Source organism: Tauraco erythrolophus, chromosome 2 (genome assembly GCF_009769465.1).
Source record: "Tauraco erythrolophus isolate bTauEry1 chromosome 2, bTauEry1.pri, whole genome shotgun sequence".
In the NCBI taxonomy this organism is placed as follows: domain Eukaryota; kingdom Metazoa; phylum Chordata; class Aves; order Musophagiformes; family Musophagidae; genus Tauraco; species Tauraco erythrolophus.
In genome coordinates, this window is record NC_141466.1 from 126738316 (window position 1) to 126758279 (window position 19964).

General features: G+C 43.2%; 1 protein-coding gene across 2 annotated transcripts in view; it reads left to right on the forward strand.

Annotated features, from left to right (window-relative positions):
- The window catches only part of JAG1 (jagged canonical Notch ligand 1), a 34402-nt gene that overhangs the window by 11368 nt on the left and 3070 nt on the right, over window positions 1-19964 (forward strand). The window contains exons 3-20 of one of the 2 annotated variants that reach the window (XM_086631110.1): window positions 872-923; window positions 6374-6628; window positions 7596-7656; window positions 11500-11630; window positions 11937-12056; window positions 12484-12630; window positions 13166-13279; window positions 14087-14200; window positions 14611-14657; window positions 15180-15353; window positions 15870-16020; window positions 16539-16703; window positions 17226-17339; window positions 17992-18105; window positions 18216-18329; window positions 18454-18570; window positions 19083-19110; window positions 19222-19307. In XM_086631110.1, coding sequence (XP_086487236.1) covers window positions 872-923; window positions 6374-6628; window positions 7596-7656; window positions 11500-11630; window positions 11937-12056; window positions 12484-12630; window positions 13166-13279; window positions 14087-14200; window positions 14611-14657; window positions 15180-15353; window positions 15870-16020; window positions 16539-16703; window positions 17226-17339; window positions 17992-18105; window positions 18216-18329; window positions 18454-18570; window positions 19083-19110; window positions 19222-19307 — 2104 coding nt within the window. The remainder of the gene's footprint in view (window positions 1-871; window positions 924-6373; window positions 6629-7595; window positions 7657-11499; window positions 11631-11936; window positions 12057-12483; window positions 12631-13165; window positions 13280-14086; window positions 14201-14610; window positions 14658-15179; window positions 15354-15869; window positions 16021-16538; window positions 16704-17225; window positions 17340-17991; window positions 18106-18215; window positions 18330-18453; window positions 18571-19082; window positions 19111-19221; window positions 19308-19964) is intronic. The other variant, XM_086631112.1, reaches the window with a different exon arrangement.

Here is a 19964-nt window from a genome sequence, read left to right on the forward strand (position 1 = left end):
CGGAAGATAAAGGTGGCTTAGATGTAATAACTGGCATCTTTCCAACGCGTGGAGTCGCTTCAGTTAGTTTGTGCTTGTGATTATTATTACTGGAGTGCTGGCGAGCTCATTGGCAGATTAGTGCATCTGTAAATGCGACACGGGGTGGATGGTGTGTCTTCCCTTTCCCTGCTTGTCCCAATAGTCTCATTTTAGCCTTTGTTTTATGATGCTTCTCTCTCACCCCACCCCCTTCCCTTAGCCACCACCACCTCTTCCCTCGGTTACCTGATACTTGTGGGAGCTGCAATGGCCCTCGTGTAGACAAAGCTTTCAAAGGGGGTGCTGAAAAGCAAAGTCCCTAGAGATCCGCTGTCAAGGCAGGGCACAGTAATCTTAGCAACACTTCTTGCTTTCACCGTGCTTGGGGGAAGGGACATAAAGGCTACTTTTCTGTACCTAAAATTCTTCTGAAGCAGTTTTTGAGGGTGGGGGTGTTGGGAGTTTTTGGTTGTTTTTTTGATGCTGCTGTGCTAGCCTGGTGCATTCTGTCTTCCATGTGCAATTCTTCCACGCGTGCTTTATTGTGGCTACAGCATAGTGTCAAAGGCTGTGCTTCCTGGTTAAGTACCTAAGATGCATTAATGATGACAAAGATGAGCTAGCCAAGGTGAAAGGTCTTCTAAGTCAGACTGGATAAGGTAGCTTACCGGGCTTCAAGAAGATCATGTTTGTCTCAAGTATAATCTATTACCTATTTATGTTTTTCAGTATTCCGTTGTAGGGCAGAGACCAGGATTATTTTATCTTTTTTTTTTCAAGTTAAATTGTGTATTTTTTTTCCTTACAGTCATATGTGGCTTTGAAACTAACTCTTATTTCTCTTTTGCAGAGATCCTACACATTGCTTGTGGAGGCATGGGATTACAATGATAACTCTACTAGTAAGTATTAATTTTTCTGGTTTACTTAGTTCAGACACCTTGATTTCTTGTCCATTGAAAGGCCTTTGGTAGTTTAACCAGTGCACTGTGAGTAGGGCATGAGGAGAGGGAAAAGCTCTCCCCCAGATGATTCAGAGCAACTACTCCAGGCTCTGCAGGAAGCCTGTCTCCCTCACATTGCCTGTAGAGGATGAGTAGCTCGCTCGCCGCTCACCTAGGCACCAACAGTTTGATGCCTAAAAATAGATGCTGTTAATTCCCTCTTTCTCCTTAGGGAAAGTAAAAGGCAAGGGATTTCTTCAGGATTTTTTGTTTAGATTTTTTTTTTTTTTTTAATTAGGAGTGATACTCAGAAGCCTAAGTCTCTTGTTGACTGGAACCTCTCTGTAAACTATGTACTTCTCAAAACTGAACATGCTGCTTTAAAAAAAAAAAACAACAAACCTCTATAAGACTTGGTATAGATATCTGTCTAATGACTGTAGATGAGAAACAGGAGTGACTACCAGCTCTTCCTTGGGAGCTGGATGTCTAGGGATTTATACTCAGAGGCTGAGACATACTAGATGCCACCTGGTAGAGCTGGCTGGAAATCAGGAGTGGAATCTTTCGCCTGGAATGTCTTTGGTTGGCTTCAGAAACTTTCTGCTAAGCTTTTCTTGTTGGCTAGAGGAAGCTGTATAGAGTCTCTTGGCATATGAACTGGTTTGCTGTTACTCAGGCAGGTGGGCAAAATTGACTCTATGTTCAATCTAAGGCTTTCGTAGTGTGTGGTAAAAGCCACAGGAGAAAGTATGAATCTGAACTCATAAACCTTTTGTTGACACAACAAGCCTTTTTCTTTAACAAGGAAGCGGCAGCACTGTGGCCCAACTTACATAAATCTTATAACAGCTTCTTGTGGTCCACTTTGGAATGCCAAGTGACAGCTGCACAGTAAGGAAATGGACATCATGCTTCATGAAGGAAAGGCCTTGTAGAAATGTGCACAGTACTGAGGCTTTATGTTTTAATTGGTGAAGGGTACGCTGCTTGGAATGGCCTTTTGAGTCTGGAAACTTTCTGCTCAGATCTGCTTTTCAATTTTTTTAAAATATACATGAGATGTCCTATTAGTCCTAAGATCTAGAAGAGGAGTTGTTCATTGCAAATGATTCATGGGACCTGTCAGTGATAGCAATGGTTTGCTTTACAACCTGCCATGTTCAACACTGTTGTAGTACCTGTGATTTCAAGCCCTACCCCAACACAGTTGTGAAGCGGTGGCTGGGAAACTTCTTGGCTCTTGACTATGGAGTGGTTTAGGGAGGAACAGAAAATAGATTGCTACAGCAGCAGAGTTGTATTAAAAATGGAAGATGCCTGAATTCAAAATGAAGGTCTTGTTTACAGTAGGGTCTGAGAGATTTTTTTCAGACTGGGTCTCTGCCACTTTTACTATTATTAGAGCTCATCTTTTTTCATGAAACAACTGCGTTTCCAAAGCTACACAATGAACCCTTTCTTTGCTTTCATGTTCTGGAAGTACAATTGTCTTCAGACAAAATTGCCTCATTTCTCAGCAGTGCGTTTGGCCAAGTGCAGACATGTTCTTACACATGTTCCTGATTTGCATTCCTGCTCTAGCTTTGCTGTCACATATCCATCTGTAGGTCACTTCAGTCACAACTGCACAATGATTTTCCTTTGTACTGCATCACTTTGCTTACAGTGAGCTTTCCCACAGCTGAAGAGTAAGCGTTGAAGAACTAGTTAAGGAAATCATTAGTACTAAGCAATTGTCATCATATGAAGCGATGAGTATTTTTTTGATGTCCAGGTTTTTGTTTTACCCTAATTACCACTGAATTGTAAGGACTCTGAGAGCTGTCAAAAAAAAAAGCGGGTTTAGTAGGCTTTGTGTAACTTTTCAGTAGCTCTAGCACCCTCTGATCAATGCAGTCGCTTGGAGATCCTCGAGTGGATGCTTCCTTCCCCCCTCTACATTCCACTCCTCCTACGTTCCCTTTACCGCATACTCTCTGTTGTCTCACTTCCAAGAGTGGCTTGCAGTTAAATTCTGGCCCTGGTGAAGTTGATGAGAATCATGCTTTCTTGGAGCCAAGATTCAACTTAAATGGTTTTCTAACTCTGGTTCTTGTCTAGATGCCATCTTGCCACTGCTGCTTCACACATAAAGCTAACGGGGCTGACGTTGCATCTCAAACTATGTCAAAGAACTATTGTAAATTACTGGTATCAGTTGCATGTGAATTCCAGTCAGGCGTAAGAGACTTCAGCACGATGTAAACCAAGCCATAGCTGGGAGTTGTCTGAAACAAAGGCTTTCAAAAATAACTGCGGTGTTCTTGGCCACCCAAACTGCTAAGAGGAGTCTGGGCTGTTGTTGTTGTTTGCTTTCTGATGATGAGTAGTTACAATTTCCAGAAATTGGACCACTGAAGAGCAAAGGTGGGCAGTCAAGATGGCTAATTTCCCTGTGCTTCAAACCTTTGATACAGTTGCCCACTGAATGAAAAGATAGATTAATAGCTCTGAAGTGTAGCCACAAAAAGTGAATGAAACCAACAAACGGACAGGGAAGTGCAGAGAGGAAGCTAAAGATGTAGAGAAAGCCTCTCTCTTCCACTTCATCAATTTCTAATTGGTTAATGTTTCCTCCAACCTTTCTTTCAAAGCATGGGATTCCGAGTCAGATGATGTCAGGGGAGTTAGGAAGATGGCTTTCTCTCAAGCCTGGCTGCCTGCTGCTTTTTATTTACTTAACCAGTCTGCTGCTTTGGGATTGCTTACTGTAAAACTGAAAACGTTGTCGGTGCGGGCTAAGAATGGAAGAGTTTTTGCAATGCCTCCCCTGTAGTCTGGGTCAGCGCGCTTGTGTAACCGTGCGTACTGACAGGTGGGAATAGGGAAGGGCGGAGAAATTTTTTTACAAGAAGGAACATGCCAATACTTCATTGTGAAAACTGTGGGTGATGGCTAATGGAAAGGGATCTTAAGTCTGTGAGGCCGTACTTGAATTTAGATGCACGGTGGTAGCTTTATGATGTGTATCAAATGAAAGGCATTTTAGCCGTGACCCGAAGTGGGATCGCAGCTGGTTTTCATCTGAGCCCTTAAAAAAAGAAAAATAAAGTCCAGTAGACTAATAAGGATGTTTCCATTTGAGTTCAGCCTGTGGTTAAGGGCTTAAAAGAGCCGGTGGCTGGATTGAGATGTCATAGGCATACAGCAAGGACATGCTTCCTAATGAGCTGGCAGATAGAGGGAGAATGACAGAGCAGAGGCAAGAGGAAAGATCTCTTTTCCAAGGCGATTGTTTTTCTGGTGCCAAGGACTGAAATAGCTGACAGTGGTATGTTCCCAACGGGGAACAGGAAAAGACTGGAAAATTGAGTGTCATTCCCCTTTTCTTCTACAACTTACAGGAGAAAAGGATAGAGTTGTTTTACTTGCAAGAAACAGGATGTCTTTAAGCACAGGCTCAGTGTTTGGAGAAATGCGTTTGCTTTCTGACTGCGCTGTAGATCATTGGGGTGTAATCCTGGCAAGAGCAGCAAAGCCATCTCCAGCACGCAGGAGTGGAGCTATAATCGCTTGACTAGTCCCATTCAAGGCGAATAGATATGCATCTGCTTAAGTACCTCTTAGAATTAGTCAGTAATCATGCTGATGAGATCTAAGAGCCTTCCACCTGCACAGTACAGGCCATGATATTGCTCTGGATATACCAGTATGGAAAAGTCCTTAGGCATCTACATTACCTGTGGATGGGATTTAAATTAATAAAGGCCTGCGTGCATTTGAAAGTCTTACCCATAGATGTGGGGTTGGGGGCTTAGTGCCAATGAATAATAAAACCTGATTTAAATGGAAAACATTATAGAACCAGAAATACCAGAAGGTGAATAACAAGTTGTTGCCCTTAATTTCACACTGTAAACACTTAATGAATGCTCTAGTCTCAAGCCAAGAATACCCCCAAAAATGGTAAATGCTTACAGTGTCTGTGTATTGACACTCTCCTGTGGTTGTGCAGCAAGTGCTTTGACTTAACTTGAGTCAAAACCGCAGACAAGCAGGCAGGATCCGGTGGGGAATTGATCATGGATATCTGAGGCTTGAGAGGACTGTTTGGAAGTTCTTTTTGAAAGCTACAAAGCGAAAGTCCTTAGCAATATGTTCAAAAGTATTTTAGATCAAAAACTGCCCATGTCTCATCTTCAGCTTTATGTGGCAGCTTCATTAGGCTTCAACACTGCCTCATATAAAATCCCCAGTTTCATTTGTAATTGTTGGAAGAACAAGCTGAACATCGGTACGTTTTAATTCTTAAATTCCTAACACTCAAGTGTGCCAGTACTTCACACGCTGCTTTCTAACACGTCATTGGCAAACTGCCCTTCTACCTAGAATTCCTCTGTCACTGGATTATGTTCCCATATACAGACCAGTGTAGCCTGGTACTTATTTTTGTTTTTGCACTGTGTCTGCAGGGATATTTTGGCTGTTTTATGATAAACTTTCACTCGGCAGTCAAGTGCTTGCTAGCAGCATGTCGTAAGGCAGTGTCAGATCATTTAAGTCACAAGACCTGGACTACAAAGTGAAATACCACAGATATATACAATGTTCCGAGCTAATGAGAAATATTATTATTTCAAGCCATAATTTAGACAGTTGTAGGGCTCTAAAAGCCAGAAGACTTTTGCTGGAACTAAATGTCAAGTACAAAGTCTAAACTTTGAAACGCTCTGTAGAGAGAAGGGGGATCTGTAGCACATGTACGCAGTAATTTTAAGTTCTCCGCTCCCAGCTCTGGTAGTCTTGAATTTTTAGTGTCAGCTAACATCTGAAGAGAGAACTTCCACAGGATTTCTCAGCCAAACCTGGTGAGATCACTGATGTCATCAATGCTAGAGTTGCTAGTTAGTTTTCAATTTAGTGTTTACACCGGAGTCCCAGAAGGCTGTAAACCTTTTGCGGTGCTTATGTTCAGTCTGTAGACATTGCTTTATTAGGCTATTGTAGTACGATGTTTTCATAAATATTCCAGTTAAAAATAAGAGTAGTACCATTAATGGAGAAGCCTGGAAAACCACATTATGTACCAATCTGTTGGAGCTAGAAGTAAAAGCAGCTGAATTTTCTTTAATCACGAACTCTCTGATTCTTGTTGGATGTCCTTGCAGTTCAGAGAGATAAGTGATTGGCAGTAACCTACCAGTACCTTTTGATTTCGAGCTTCGTTCAGTTTGATGTTGCTGCATGTGTGTGTCAGTTAATGGTTTGTAGCTCCAGGGCAGCCTTATCTTACTCTCTAAAGCAGAAAATTAATAAAAACAACCGGCTGCCTCGGAGAGTCTTGCTTGTGAAGCTAGAGAGCTGTGATGTGGGAGGTAACAACACCTAAATGAAGTTTTGACTCTGACATGTCTTCTGACTTCCAGATCCCGATCGCATTATTGAGAAGGCATCCCACTCTGGCATGATCAATCCAAGCCGTCAGTGGCAGACTTTGAAACATAATGCAGGAGTTGCCCACTTTGAGTATCAAATCCGTGTGACTTGTGCAGAACATTACTATGGCTTTGGCTGCAACAAGTTTTGTCGACCAAGAGATGACTTCTTCACTCACCATACCTGTGACCAGAATGGCAACAAAACCTGCTTGGAAGGCTGGATGGGACCAGAATGCAACAAAGGTTTGTGATGAATGCTTGATCCCCCAGCTGATCAGTGGGCTTGGATGGGGTTTGAGTGCATCATATCCAGGTTACAATTCAGTGGCCAGTTTGCGCAGACAAGAGGGCTAAGGGCTGGTGGGACAGCGACTAATTCGGGGCAGGAAAAGACTAGTTTCTGCCTTGTTTCGAAATCTTGGGAGAGGTCTGACAAGTACTGGGCACTTAGCAGATGTGTTCTTTCTTTGATTATCCACATCTTTGCCCTTGGGAAGAAAACCCAGCCCATTGACTTCAATGGGAATTCTGCTGCTGACTTCAAAAAGGATTTCCCCTTTGGTGCAGAACTTCAAGACAAGCAGGAAGGAGAGACTTGTTTTAGAGCTGACCTGGCAAGTGTGAAGCTTTGGTGTTTGAAAAGTCCCAGGCTGTTTGTTCTACCTGAGATGGTGTTTAAGATGTTTGTTAGGGAATGGCAACTTCCTAGGTAATTTCAGAAGGAGAAAACAGGACTCTGAATAGGAACAGACTATCAGTGTGTGACGTGAGTTTACCTGCAGTATGAATAGACGCTCACCTTAATGTCCTGTCTGTTCAGAGATACAGCTCAAAAGTGAATCCAGGGTAGTTAAAAGTTGCTTGGAATTATATGTAAAGCCCGGGAGAGTGGGCCAGTTCACCTGCAGAAGACAGAGAAAGGAAACTAGACTCAAAGTGACTCACAGCTCTCTAAGGAGAGATGGTTTCTCTGGTGTAGAAACAACTCTTTGAACAGCATTAGGTACGATTCCTCTGCAAAGCTAGCTGATAGATTTCCCATCACAGGGAGCCACCTTGGCTTTCCTTCCAGTAGACTCGATACGAGAGACTCGTTAAAACCTTGGATTTAGTAGGATTACAGTGCTGGTTACAGATGAAAACATTCCCATGAGTGTGAAGATGCAGGAAGCGGGCAGCATGCTGATACTCTTCTTTTTTGTTTTAACAGCTATTTGTCGTCAGGGATGTAGCCCCAAGCATGGTTCTTGCACAATTCCAGGAGAGTGCAGGTAAATGCTCCCTCTCCCTCCTTGTTTCCCCCCACCTCTACAAATAATTAAACAAGTGATGCTAAACACAATAGGATCGGGGAAGGAGGGTGGTTTTGGGAGTCATGTTTTTGACCAAGGCGCATTATTCATGCTGACTTGCCCAGAATAAGGAGGGAACAAGCTTTTAATGCACTGATAATTTTAAGAAGCTTTTGATTTGTGAAATGGTGGCACTAGGGGGGAGGGGGGCATGGGATAAATCGTGTGAATGCTGCCTAATGAGCACTAACTAATTGTTTCTGCATAAATAGTGCAAATGTTTTGTGGGTATGTTTTTTTTCCAACAGCCTGATTAATAGGCTTTTTCAACTCCAAGCTTGAAATACAGTGTGGCTTTTTTTTCCTCTTCTCCCTTTCACTGTTTCTCCCTTACTCCTTCCCACCCCCTGGTTTCTTCCATCAGTAGGCAAAAGTCAAGCGTTCTTTAGAATGGGATTAGTTAAATCTCTCGGTTCCTTTACCATTGTGAGCCAGGCTCCCAGTGCTGAGAGGTTAATAGCTGGGATGAAATCTCGTCAGTAGGCTCCGATGAATGCAGAATTTTGCCTCTGTGCTTTGAAGTCCGTTCTGTCCTGGCAAGGAGACAGTGAAAAACAGAGTTTTTCCATAACCCAACAACTAAATATTTCAAATGCTTCAAAATATACAGCGTATATTTACATCACAGGGAAGTTTTCTCCCCTACTACTAGAGGGTTAGTGGATATTAAATGTGGACATTCTTTATCAACAAACAGGTTTTAAGTCGCTTTATGTAACCCTTTATCATATCTATTTACATGTGATAGGCAACTGAGGACTCATGAGGTTAGAAACAGTTGATATTGATCCTGTGGAGGAAGGGTTAAAAGTGAAGCTTGGGTATTCATGAAGAGAACTCGGAAGTCTGAAGGAACAGAAAGGAATTTTTCTGCCTAACAAACGTATTGGTGGATTCTGTATTGCTGGAAACTTTTGCACGACGCGGACTGCTTTTCTTTCTAGATAAGAACTAAATCTGAGGTGTCTGACAGACTCTATTACATAATAAATCAGCCTAAATAGTCACAGGGGTTCGTTCTTTCTCTCTATCCCTGTAAGCTACGCTTCAAAACCAAAACAAAACAGTCATCAAGGAGCACTCTGAAAGTAAGGTGGGAAGTAACTTCTCGTCCTCCACAAGAGAGAGACATGGGAAAGTGAAAGTCAAGCCACAGGACGGAGTTTAATGCTTAGCAGCACGGATATAAGCTGGTTAACCCCCAGAACACAAAATCTAAATCTTTTTTTAATTAAAAAAAAAAAAAGAAAAAAGCCTAGCAAGTAGTAGGAAGTATTGGGGGGCCAGATGGTGAGAGGAGCGTATCAGTCAAGACTACCAGTGATTTGTGCTTCTGTCATCAGAATAAACATGCCTTGGTAGAGGTTGCTGTCTCCTAGTCAGAACAACAGGCTTTGTTTCCAGATTTTTTTTCTTTCCTTTCTCTTTCTAAGTCTTTTACCTCCCACTCACTGCCCAGACATGCACTAGTGCTCTTATTTACTTAAGGTGCAACTTTCCCACACTTGATTTGCATAGTCTTGAAACAATGCTGTCCTTCTGGTGCTTTCAGATAACTTCTGCTTGCCAAGTTAGACCAATATCTTTAAAGTGAACACAGAAACAAGATTTTATTTTCTTTTAAGTTTTGATGAGTCATATAGCCTGCATGTTACAAATGCAACAGAGGTTAAAAATAACATCCCAGCAGAAACTGCTCTGGGTTCTGGTACAATAGACAACTTGCAAACGTTCTTAAAATATCTTTTTGCCTTTTGGTGCGAGTCACTTTCTTTAATGCAGGCCAGCCAACAAAACCATATTTACTCCTGGATTGCTACACAAGGAAAGTTAACTTTAAATTTCTCATGAGAAACTGCTGCATACTTGTTATTGAACAAGAATTATTACCATGAATCTTTTTCTGGAATTGCTATCCAACTTTTTTTTAAAGTGCCCATAGCCTCATCCGATTTTGTTTGTTATACTTTGAAGCTGATGTTTGAAGAAAGTCGTATCTTTGGCTCTAAAGCTCATGGCTCTTTTTCCTATGTGGTGCTTTGTGTTTTGTTTTTTTTTTTTTTTAATTACTTGTTTCTCTTTATGCTTGCTTTAAAGAAAACAAAAAACCACCCCTTTGATTTGGCAGAAATGAGTTCAATTCTCAGTTTGGATACCTGTTTTTGCAGGTGAGGTCCCTTAGTTTTGCTTGTGTGCAAGCTCACAGGCAAGTTGCTTTGAACGCAACACAAATTAAAAGGTGTGTGCCTGAATTTTGATCTTTGTGCATTCTTAATATATTCCCTATACAGAAGGATTTTCCAAGGGCTACTTGAGAGGGGTTGTTTTGCCTGATGTAGTTTTCTTTCATGTTCTTTGCACACAAAGACACATAAGTTGGATTAGCTTTTTAGCTTTTTTTAAAAAAACACACAAACTAGTAAGAATTTCCCATTGACTTTGAATAGGCTGCTATTGAAATAGCTATTTTAAAAAGCAGTTAATTAGGATGCAGCTTGTCACCTGAGATTTTTAGAAGGGAAGTCGGACTCACCACTTGCTGTGTGTGATTACCCAATGGATAGATCCCTCTAGCTTTTTCCCATGAGAAGAAATTGCCAGTAGGAGAGTGGTGGGGGGTTTTATAAATAGAAAGCTTAGCTGACTTCTGTAGAGATGAGGTTTGTTTTCATAATTTAGTGACAGCTTAGTGCATAATTGCTGGTGATCAATTACTCTCAGGACCTGTTAATGAAATACAGTACTTCAACAAACCCTTGCTTTTCATTTTCAACTTGTTTTCCTTGTTTCTATCTATAGAGCCACTTTCATTTGAAGAATCCTTGGTCCGCCTTGCTAGTGAGAATTAAAGGAAAGCCAAAACGAGCGTCCCTTTTTAAGGGGACTTTAAAAGAACATCTTCCTTTTAAGTACAGAATTCAGGTAGTTCATTGATAGCGGCAATAAGTAATTTTAATAATAATAAATTCTTCTCCAGACATGAAGTTAAAGTTTCTCGGAGTCGGATATGTTTTAGTTATTCCCTGAAAAGAAGTTAGCATAAATCAAACTCTGAAATTCACTGACAACTGATCTTCTTTGAACACATGTAAAAAAAAAAAAAAAAAAAATCCCAATGTGTGCTGTTTTCTTTCATCTCTTACTGCGGCCCGGTCCATACTTGCTTGTATGTCTCCAGTTCAGCATGAGGTTGGCTTCCGATAGAGCAGAGAACTCCCAGTGCTTTGCTGCTGCCTGGCCCAGAGCTTGGAGTTGATGTTTACGGTTTTGTTTGTCTTCCTGCAACCCCAGCATGGCTGAAATGCCTGGAACCTTGGATTCACGAGGATCTCTGGATAACTATTGTTTCCACTGACTTTTTCTTCCCCCCCTCAGTTTATAAAGCACCCTGTCAAAGTCCAGAGATTGATTTGTAGTGCACACCCACCCTCTCGGCCACATTTGTGTGAGGTTCCAAAAGAGTATTATTGTGCTGGATGGCCTCATGCTGGTTCTCTCAGAACAGTTATTCTTTTATCAGGAGGCTGGCTACAGAGACCTTGGCAAAAATACCAAAATGTTTGTTTACAAGAAACCATCAAACAAACTTTGAATAGCTTCTCCCCTCCCCTCTTCCTGCCCTTCTCACCCACCTTCCCAGACTTTCTCTAAGCTTTGGAATTCCACACTCGTGTCCACACAGAGCAATTCTAACAGGTTTTTGGTTTGTTTCCCCATTCTGATTTTCTTTTTTTTTTTTTTTTATTTCTTTTTTAAACGAAGGTGTCAGTATGGATGGCAAGGCCAGTACTGTGATAAGTGCATTCCACACCCAGGATGTGTCCATGGCACTTGCATTGAACCATGGCAATGCCTCTGTGAAACCAACTGGGGTGGTCAGCTCTGTGACAAAGGTATGCTAATCGTATGGAGAGCCAAGTGTAACACTTGAATTTTAACACTGGCAGACTTAGCAAGGAGAGGGTGCACCAGAGCCTCCAGTGAGTGAGTGAGCCTCCATTTTTTTGTCCTTTGGCTACTTAGCGTTGTCTCCTCTGCTGTTCTGGTGGTGTCAGCATGTGTGCTTAACTCTTCCCTGTCCTGCTCTTGCGTGGGGATATATCCTGTAAAGGCTCAGAATAATGACACAAAGCATGCACATGGTGATGTTTGTGTTCTTTTTTCTTAACCGTGACTTTAATGCTCCTCACCTCTTGCAGATCTGAACTACTGTGGAACCCACCCACCCTGCTTGAATGGTGGTACCTGCAGCAACACTGGCCCTGATAAATACCAGTGTTCCTGCCCTGAGGGCTACTCGGGGCAGAACTGTGAAATTGGTAAGTGTTTGATGCAGCCACTGAGCTGCCACTTGGCAGTTAATTCTTGCCAGCTTTTAGTGGCTGGCTTTGAATGTATGTTACGAGGCTGGAGAAAAGTCAACTTTTAATATTAATTATGATGTCGGGTCTAGCTACAAAGATCCAGACGTGCTTGTTCATGCTTTATCATGAACAGCTGGTGTCTCTGAACATCAGCCGCCTTCTCACCAGAGAGATCTCTCCAAATTACCTTGTCTGGCTCTGACTCAAACAGGTGCAAGTCAGTGTGTTGATGAGTTTAGCATGGAAGATGACTTCCTGCTGGCTTGCAGCTTTTTGATTCACAGCTCTCACAGGAGTGCAGTACATCAAGAGTAACGATGGCGTGCCCAGAGCAGAAGTGTGTGGAGGGAGCAGGGGTTGGCTTCTGGTGATATAGCTGTAGTCTGTACCGTGCTGTGCTTCTGTCCCGGTGCAGCGGAGCACGCCTGCCTCTCTGATCCTTGTCACAACGGAGGAAGCTGCTTAGAGACGTCTACGGGATTTGAGTGTGTGTGTGCGCCTGGCTGGGCTGGACCAACTTGCACTGACAGTAAGTCCTTCCAGAATCGAATTTAAAATGTGCTGGTTGAGATCAGTCTTTCTAATCCCTGATAAACTCACAGGGCAGCCTGCCTAACCTTTCCCAGCTTCAGCATTGGTTCCTAGCAGCCATTTATACCTCGGTGCACCTCTTCTCCTTCGTACCAAGGTTTGTGTTAAATGCCAGGGGACAGAACGGCCAATGGCTTCTCGAAAGAAGCAGAACACTGAGTTTTTGTAGCTTTCTGGCAAGTTGTTAAAATACTGTTTTGAGAGACTTGCTGGATCAAAATCTGACTTCCACAAAGGCCACAGGTGTAAATGTCTTCCCCTGTGCCTTGAACTCCCTTTCACACTCCTATTATTTCTAAGGGAGGTTTTGCTGAAATCATTGGAGACCTCGAAATTCCCAGTAGAAGTCCTGTTGGCCTTCTCTTCCTCAGGGCAAATCCTAGTAGCAGCAGCCATTTATTTATCCAATTTGTCAGTTACTGACGTTGCCTGTTTGGTAGCAGAGCTAAGCCTCTCCTTACTTTGCATTACAGATATTGATGATTGTTCTCCAAATCCCTGTGGTCATGGAGGAACTTGCCAAGATCTAGTTGATGGATTTAAGTGTGTTTGCCCACCTCAGTGGACTGGCAAAACGTGCCAGCTAGGTGAGAGCTGCTTTTCTCTTCATCCAATGTCACTCTGGCAGGGGGAACATAAATGCAAAAGGGATCGTAGCCCAGCAGGTGAGGGCAGTTGTGCCCTTTGCGTTGGGCGCGTTTATGGTTCTGAAGCCTATGGACGTGTTCTGGCACACTGAGAACAGTAAATGTCAGTGTTTGCAGCACTGGGGCCTCAAAGCATAGAGTGGCTTCCTTCTGTCGTCGTTCTGCTGAGGCATGCTAGCAGTTGAAGGAAATGGTTAACTAAGCCAGGGAGACATACTTTAAACCATAAATGAGCCGGAGTGGTGAGGGTGCATGTGTGTGCCTTCCAGTCCCACCCCCACATGTATTTCTCCCTTTAGCCTGTGAGAAAGTTGCTGTATCTCTTCAGCCATGTCAACTCCTCCAGACCAAGGAGTTCACAGCTGGGTTCCAAAATGTGGATGATCTCACGAAGAATGAGCTGTCTGCATTCTTTACACAACACACTAATCCCAGTGACCAGGCTGCAGCACTCCTCCTTCAAAATGCTCCCTTGAGATGTGCGTGTGACGGGGGGAAAAGTTGCTCTTAATGAGTGGCTGGGTAATTATCAAACAATTAGCGTAGCCTGTATGTTCTAATTGCAGAGAAATTGAAAGAGGCTTCAGAGACTGATGTATGATTGACTTTTGTTCGTTCAAGTCACGCTAATCCGTACTGTGTAGGAAAAGTTCCTCTTGGATGTGAATGAACTGCTGAGTAGGCTTTTTTTCCCCTTCTCCCGTGCCCTACAAGCCCTGCATTTGGCCATTCACATTGTTTTTCCAGATGCGAATGAATGTGAGGGCAAACCCTGTGTCAATGCCAACTCCTGCAGGAACCTGATTGGCAGCTACTATTGTGACTGCATTACTGGCTGGTCTGGCCACAACTGTGATATAAGTAAGTGTCTACATCCTTGGGTTTACTGCGGGCCAGTTGTGTGTGTGTGTGTGTGTAAGTGTGCCACGAAGTTCGAAGCTCAGATTTAAACACCAGGCAGAGTCTCAGCAGTGGATGTTTTGAGAAAGGGAGTAGTTGGTGTGGCATGAAAATACACAATTTTATCAAACTCATTAGTCCATAACATAGCTATATTCTGATAAAGGGACTAAAACAATGATGTGAAGTTTCGCTGCCTCTAGTAGAAGAATCGCTAAAGGTTCCCACCCATTATAGCCACCTTATCTCAAGGAAGGCATGCAGGAAACTTGACAAAAGGTTTATCTAGCTGCAGTTTGAGAAAGACTTGAACTCTGTATCTAGAGTAAATAGATTTTTTTTGCCTTCTAACCACACTAATTTTATTACAGATATTAATGACTGTCGTGGACAATGTCAGAATGGAGGATCCTGTCGGGTAAGCCTTCCTTGTTTTATTTTCATTTCCCTGAGACTTGCAACAGTAACTAAACCTTTTGAGTCTAAGCACAAATAGTGTGGAAAATAGCAATTAGCTGGTATAAATTGTTATTTCTTTGAGTTGGGGGGAGGGGCTAGGCCATGCTATAGTGTGTAGGGGTATGTGTGTAGAACAGCAAGGGCAAAAAACATGACTGCAATAAATGACTCATTTTCATTGCCAGTGTCACCAATGGGCTGGTCGTTGTGCAAACTACCTACTGTAAATGCAGATACTCCAAAATGTGGAAATCAAGAACATAAGCCAGTACTGATGTGTTTCTGTGTGTGTTTATTTTCCCCCCTTAAAAATTCTTGCCTTGATTTAATTTGAGCTAGTTTCCTGTGTTGGTCGTGGTCATAGTAAGAGGATATTTTTTTTTCTTTGTACTATCATCTTTTGTTTTTTTTCCTTTTTTAATAAGAATATATCAAGGGGGAGGAAAAAACCTTAACTCTAAACTTTCTTGTTCCTTCCCAGGACTTGGTTAATGGTTATCGGTGTATCTGTTCACCTGGCTATGCAGGAGATCACTGTGAGAAAGACATCAATGAATGTGCAAGTAACCCTTGCATGAATGGGGGTCACTGCCAGGATGAAATCAATGGATTCCAATGTCTGTGTCCTGCTGGTTTCTCAGGAAACCTCTGTCAGGTAAGAAGCACGAGTGAAAGGCAGGCCCTCAGCCAGCGGCGTTCCTACCGGCACTCTGGATCTGTACACGGAATGCCTCGCACCCAGTGAACCATAGTATAAAGTTGTACTTGATATCGCTGTCAGCCTGCCAAAAAAGTGCTTGATTAATATATATTGGGGGGAGAGACCAAGAAAAAACCCTCTCGGGCTGCTGCGGATTCGTTTCGTTAAGCGGGCTGCAAGTATCTGCACGCCAGGCTTAGCTGGGCGCTAACGATTAACTTCCAGGGGCTGTTGAGTATCCAGTGCTGTCCGCTGAAACAGTTGCAAGTCGAACTAAACTCGCTGCCTTATGAACAATTCAGTGAGGCAGCAGATAAAAAGGTCAGATTCCACAATGGCTGCCTGCTGTAGTGAGGGAATACCACCATAAAACTTCTGTTTCACTCAGCCTTCCCCTCCCCCTTTTTTTTTTCCTTCCTTTCTCCCCCTTTCCCCCCCCCCCACCCCTTCTTCTCTCTGCACTACTTACAGCTGGACATAGATTATTGTGAGCCAAATCCTTGCCAGAACGGTGCCCAGTGCTTCAATCTTGCTATGGACTATTTCTGTAACTGCCCTGAGGATTACGAAGGGAAGAACTGCTCCCACCTGAAAGACCACTGCCGCACAACTCCTTGTGAAGGTCCGTGTCACTCGCAGGTGAACGGGAAGCACTGGCAGTAGGTTCTGCCTCTTCCCTGGCCGAAGCCATGATGCAGCTCCAGTAACGTAATCAGTAGAGTAGCTCTTGTGTAAAGAGGCTGAGTTTTGCCCTGTGCCTTATGCCTCTGTTTGTTTGAGAAGAAGAGTAATATTTGTAAATATCAGCTGTTTGGCAGACAGTGTTACGTCCATGTGGACAGAAAACACACGTAGCAAATAGCCTGCTTTGCTGAATTTGGTCCAGCAATCTTCAGTTAAGATGCTGTGGTTATTTTATGCACAAACACTTGGTATAGTCCTTTTATTTTAAAGCAGCAAGCACATTTGGTACCATTAGGTTTACGGTTGGACTCGATCTTAAAGGTCTTTTCCAACAGAAATAATCCTATGATGTGCATATCTCTTAAATGTCCGTCACTGGAAATAAAAACGTTGCTCTTAGCTTAAGAAATCAGGTAGAATGGGCAATCCTCACTCAGGTCTCTGCTTTTTCTGCAGTAATTGACAGCTGTACCGTGGCAGTAGCTTCTAACAGCACACCGGAAGGGGTTCGTTATATTTCTTCAAATGTCTGTGGTCCTCATGGAAAATGCAAGAGCCAATCGGGTGGAAAATTCACCTGCGAATGCAACAAAGGATTCACTGGCACCTACTGTCACGAGAGTAAGAGCTAAAAAGATAATGTGTTGTACCGTCCCTTATTCTTTTCGGAAAAAGATTCCATCTTTTCCTCCCAGACTGCTTTAAGTTTTCTTTCTTGTAACACAGTGAACCTTGGAACTGCTTTAAGTTTTCGTATCCCGCTTGGGTGAGGCAGGCTGGAATTTGCTAGGCCTTGGGGAAAGGTCACAGTAGCGAACCCTCTGGCCTTGAATTGTATGGTTTTTAAAAACCTTATGTATACAAGGGCTGAGGGAGTTAATAGTGGGGTTTAACACGGATCTTAAGGACTCCTGGTTTTTAGTTTTTAATAGTGACGATGGAGTGACAGGCTCATCACTGTGAACAGCAATTTCTCATCTTGCTAATAACCCTTCCTCTCAAAAGGGGCTTAGAAATGGAAGTAGCATCAAATAGTCTGCAGTAAGATGACTTCTCATAGCTGTACTTTAGGTTTGATGGCTTTTTCCTTCTTTTTTTTTTTCCCCCCTCCCCTCCCCTCTCCTCTCCTCCAAACTGTTGCAGATATTAATGACTGCGAGAGCAACCCCTGTAAAAACGGTGGCACTTGTATCGATGGCATCAACTCCTACAAATGCATTTGTAGTGATGGATGGGAAGGAACGTATTGTGAAACAAGTGAGTTAACCCTTCCTTGGCACGCAGAAAGATCCCTTGGAAAAACACCAGGCAGGCATGGCTGGTGCTGTCTTTAAGACGATAGCGACCAATGCCAATTCAACATAAGCTCTGCTTCAAAGGCCGCAGAGGACAAGGTCCTGTTTGTTTTTTTTCCAACTGAGCCCCAGGCTTTTGTATCGGAGCTAAACCCAAGTTACAAAGCTGGACTGGGAGCAGAACCTGGCTCTCCTACCAATCAATTTTCTGCTCTGCCCTTTGGTTAACTTCCTGTAAGAAACCCTTAGCATTGGCACGCACCGTTTTAGGAATGGCATAGCTGCATATCACGCTCGTATGTTGTCAGTCTCGGGAAGGGACGAGTGAGTACTCAGCTCCTCTCCTCCAACTGATAGGACACTTTATGTAACAGGCCTTTGCGCTTCTTGTTTACTGAAACAAGATGACGAAATGAAAACAAACTGGAGCAATGTGGTGGAATAGTCGTCTTCTCTGTGACAGCACTTAAAACTTTAAAATCCTGACTTAAGTGTTTAATCCATGACTGAAACACAGGCCAAAACTAGGGATGGGACATGCACCTCTCAAGCATTAAGTGTTTGTCAATTCTGTAAACATTGCTTAGCTTGTTTTCTCTCCTTAATGTATCTAGATATTAACGACTGCAGTAAGAACCCTTGCCACAATGGAGGAACTTGCCGGGACTTGGTCAATGACTTCTTCTGTGAATGTAAAAACGGGTGGAAAGGAAAAACGTGCCACTCCCGTAAGTCCACCATTTCCAAGGCACAGCAGGCGTGCTCTGTTAGGCTGCTTAAACTGGTTGCATTGCATTAAGAAAGCACTGGCATTAAGGATAGTCTGGGTTCTTCACAGGTGACAGCCAGTGCGATGAGGCGACGTGTAACAACGGAGGAACATGTTATGATGAGGGGGACACTTTCAAGTGCATGTGTCCTGCAGGATGGGAAGGAGCCACTTGTAACATAGGTAAATACCCGGCACGATCTCCGGGAAGCAGACACAGTGCCGAGTCGGTGACCTCAGTTTCTCCTCTTGGCTCGGTTCTGACGGCTTTCCAACAACTTAGTGGCAAATCTTGTTTCTGTTACAGCAAGGAACAGCAGCTGCCTGCCAAACCCCTGTCACAACGGCGGTACCTGCGTCGTCAGCGGGGATTCTTTCACTTGTGTCTGCAAGGAGGGCTGGGAAGGACCCACGTGTACTCAGAGTACGTCCTCTCTGCTTGAACTCTTCCAGTGTTGCATGATGAGAACATGAGCTCATCCTGTCGCCCTCGGAGTCGAGATTGAAACCAGAAGGGAAAGCTTGTTTGATGTAGGCTTTAGCATCACCTGAATCTTTGTTTTTAATGACTTTATGTGATAGAGCCTTGACCTGGGCATGAGAAAGTTGCAAATGAGCTAAGTGGAGACAGATGTTGTTTTGTTTTCTCCCGCATTCTTTTTCAACGAGCAGCTCTGTCTGCTTCCACTTTTTTTTTCTCCCCCCTGTTAGATTCTTTACAAGGCTCTCTTCCTGTGTACATGTGTTCCACAATGTAGTTAACAAATTTTGTGGTAGAAGCCTGGAATCAATTTAGTAGGGAATTTCGGCATATTTTTGTTAAAGTTGAGCTAAGTGTAGCTCGGGCATTAGGGGAAGCTGGATCGTTCTTTACTGACAGTTGAGTTGTGTTAGCCAAAATCTGCATGTTTCACGTTGTCTGTCTTTGCTTTGCAGACACAAACGACTGCAGTCCTCATCCTTGGTAAGTTTAATATGTTTATCTTTCATCTTTTGCTTTTTTGGTTGTGTTAGAATTCCAGATGCTTTTTATCTGTGGCAGAGTTTTACTATTTATAATGACTTTTCTTTATAGTTACAACAGTGGCACCTGTGTGGATGGAGACAACTGGTACCGCTGCGAATGTGCTCCAGGCTTCGCAGGTCCTGACTGCAGGATCAGTAAGTGTTTCGATGGCGCTCCGCCTCGATTTTTGGCTGGCTTGAATCTTGTTGCGAGGCAATCATCTTAATTGAGTTAAGTGGTAGATGAGATTGATGATAGCTGTCCTGTGTCTTCTGTAGCTGTACCCAGAGCTGTAGCAGATGTGAGGAGGACAGGAATCGCACTGAAAATGGAAGAAATCAAGTCCTCCAGCTAGGGCTGAAACCTCTCGGTGCAGCCCAGTGGGCAAAATGCCCTTCAGGGCAGTCTTCCCAGTTAGAATGTGTTTGTGTGGTGTAGGATTCTGCCAGCCAAAAACCTTGTCAATTAATAATCCACCTACAAGCCCTGAGGTGATGTATGCGCTTCCCTGTAATTTAATAATAATTACAGGCAGGAGGACACTAACACTTTCACTTAATAACAGCCATGGAAATAGAAGTTTCACAGCAGCAATACAAATAGCACTGGAAAGGGGTTTAACATTGTCATCGGTTGAAGAATCTAAGAGGGGACAAAACTGGAGTATGTCGAAGGAGAGGAAGCGTGTTTGTGTGAGAAGGAATGTGTCCTTGCCCTTGACAAGCTTAAGTAGCCATGAGGGTCAGGTTTTGATCTCTTAGTGCCACACAGCAGAAACTTCAAAGAACTTGCCCTGAGATTGTACTGGTGCT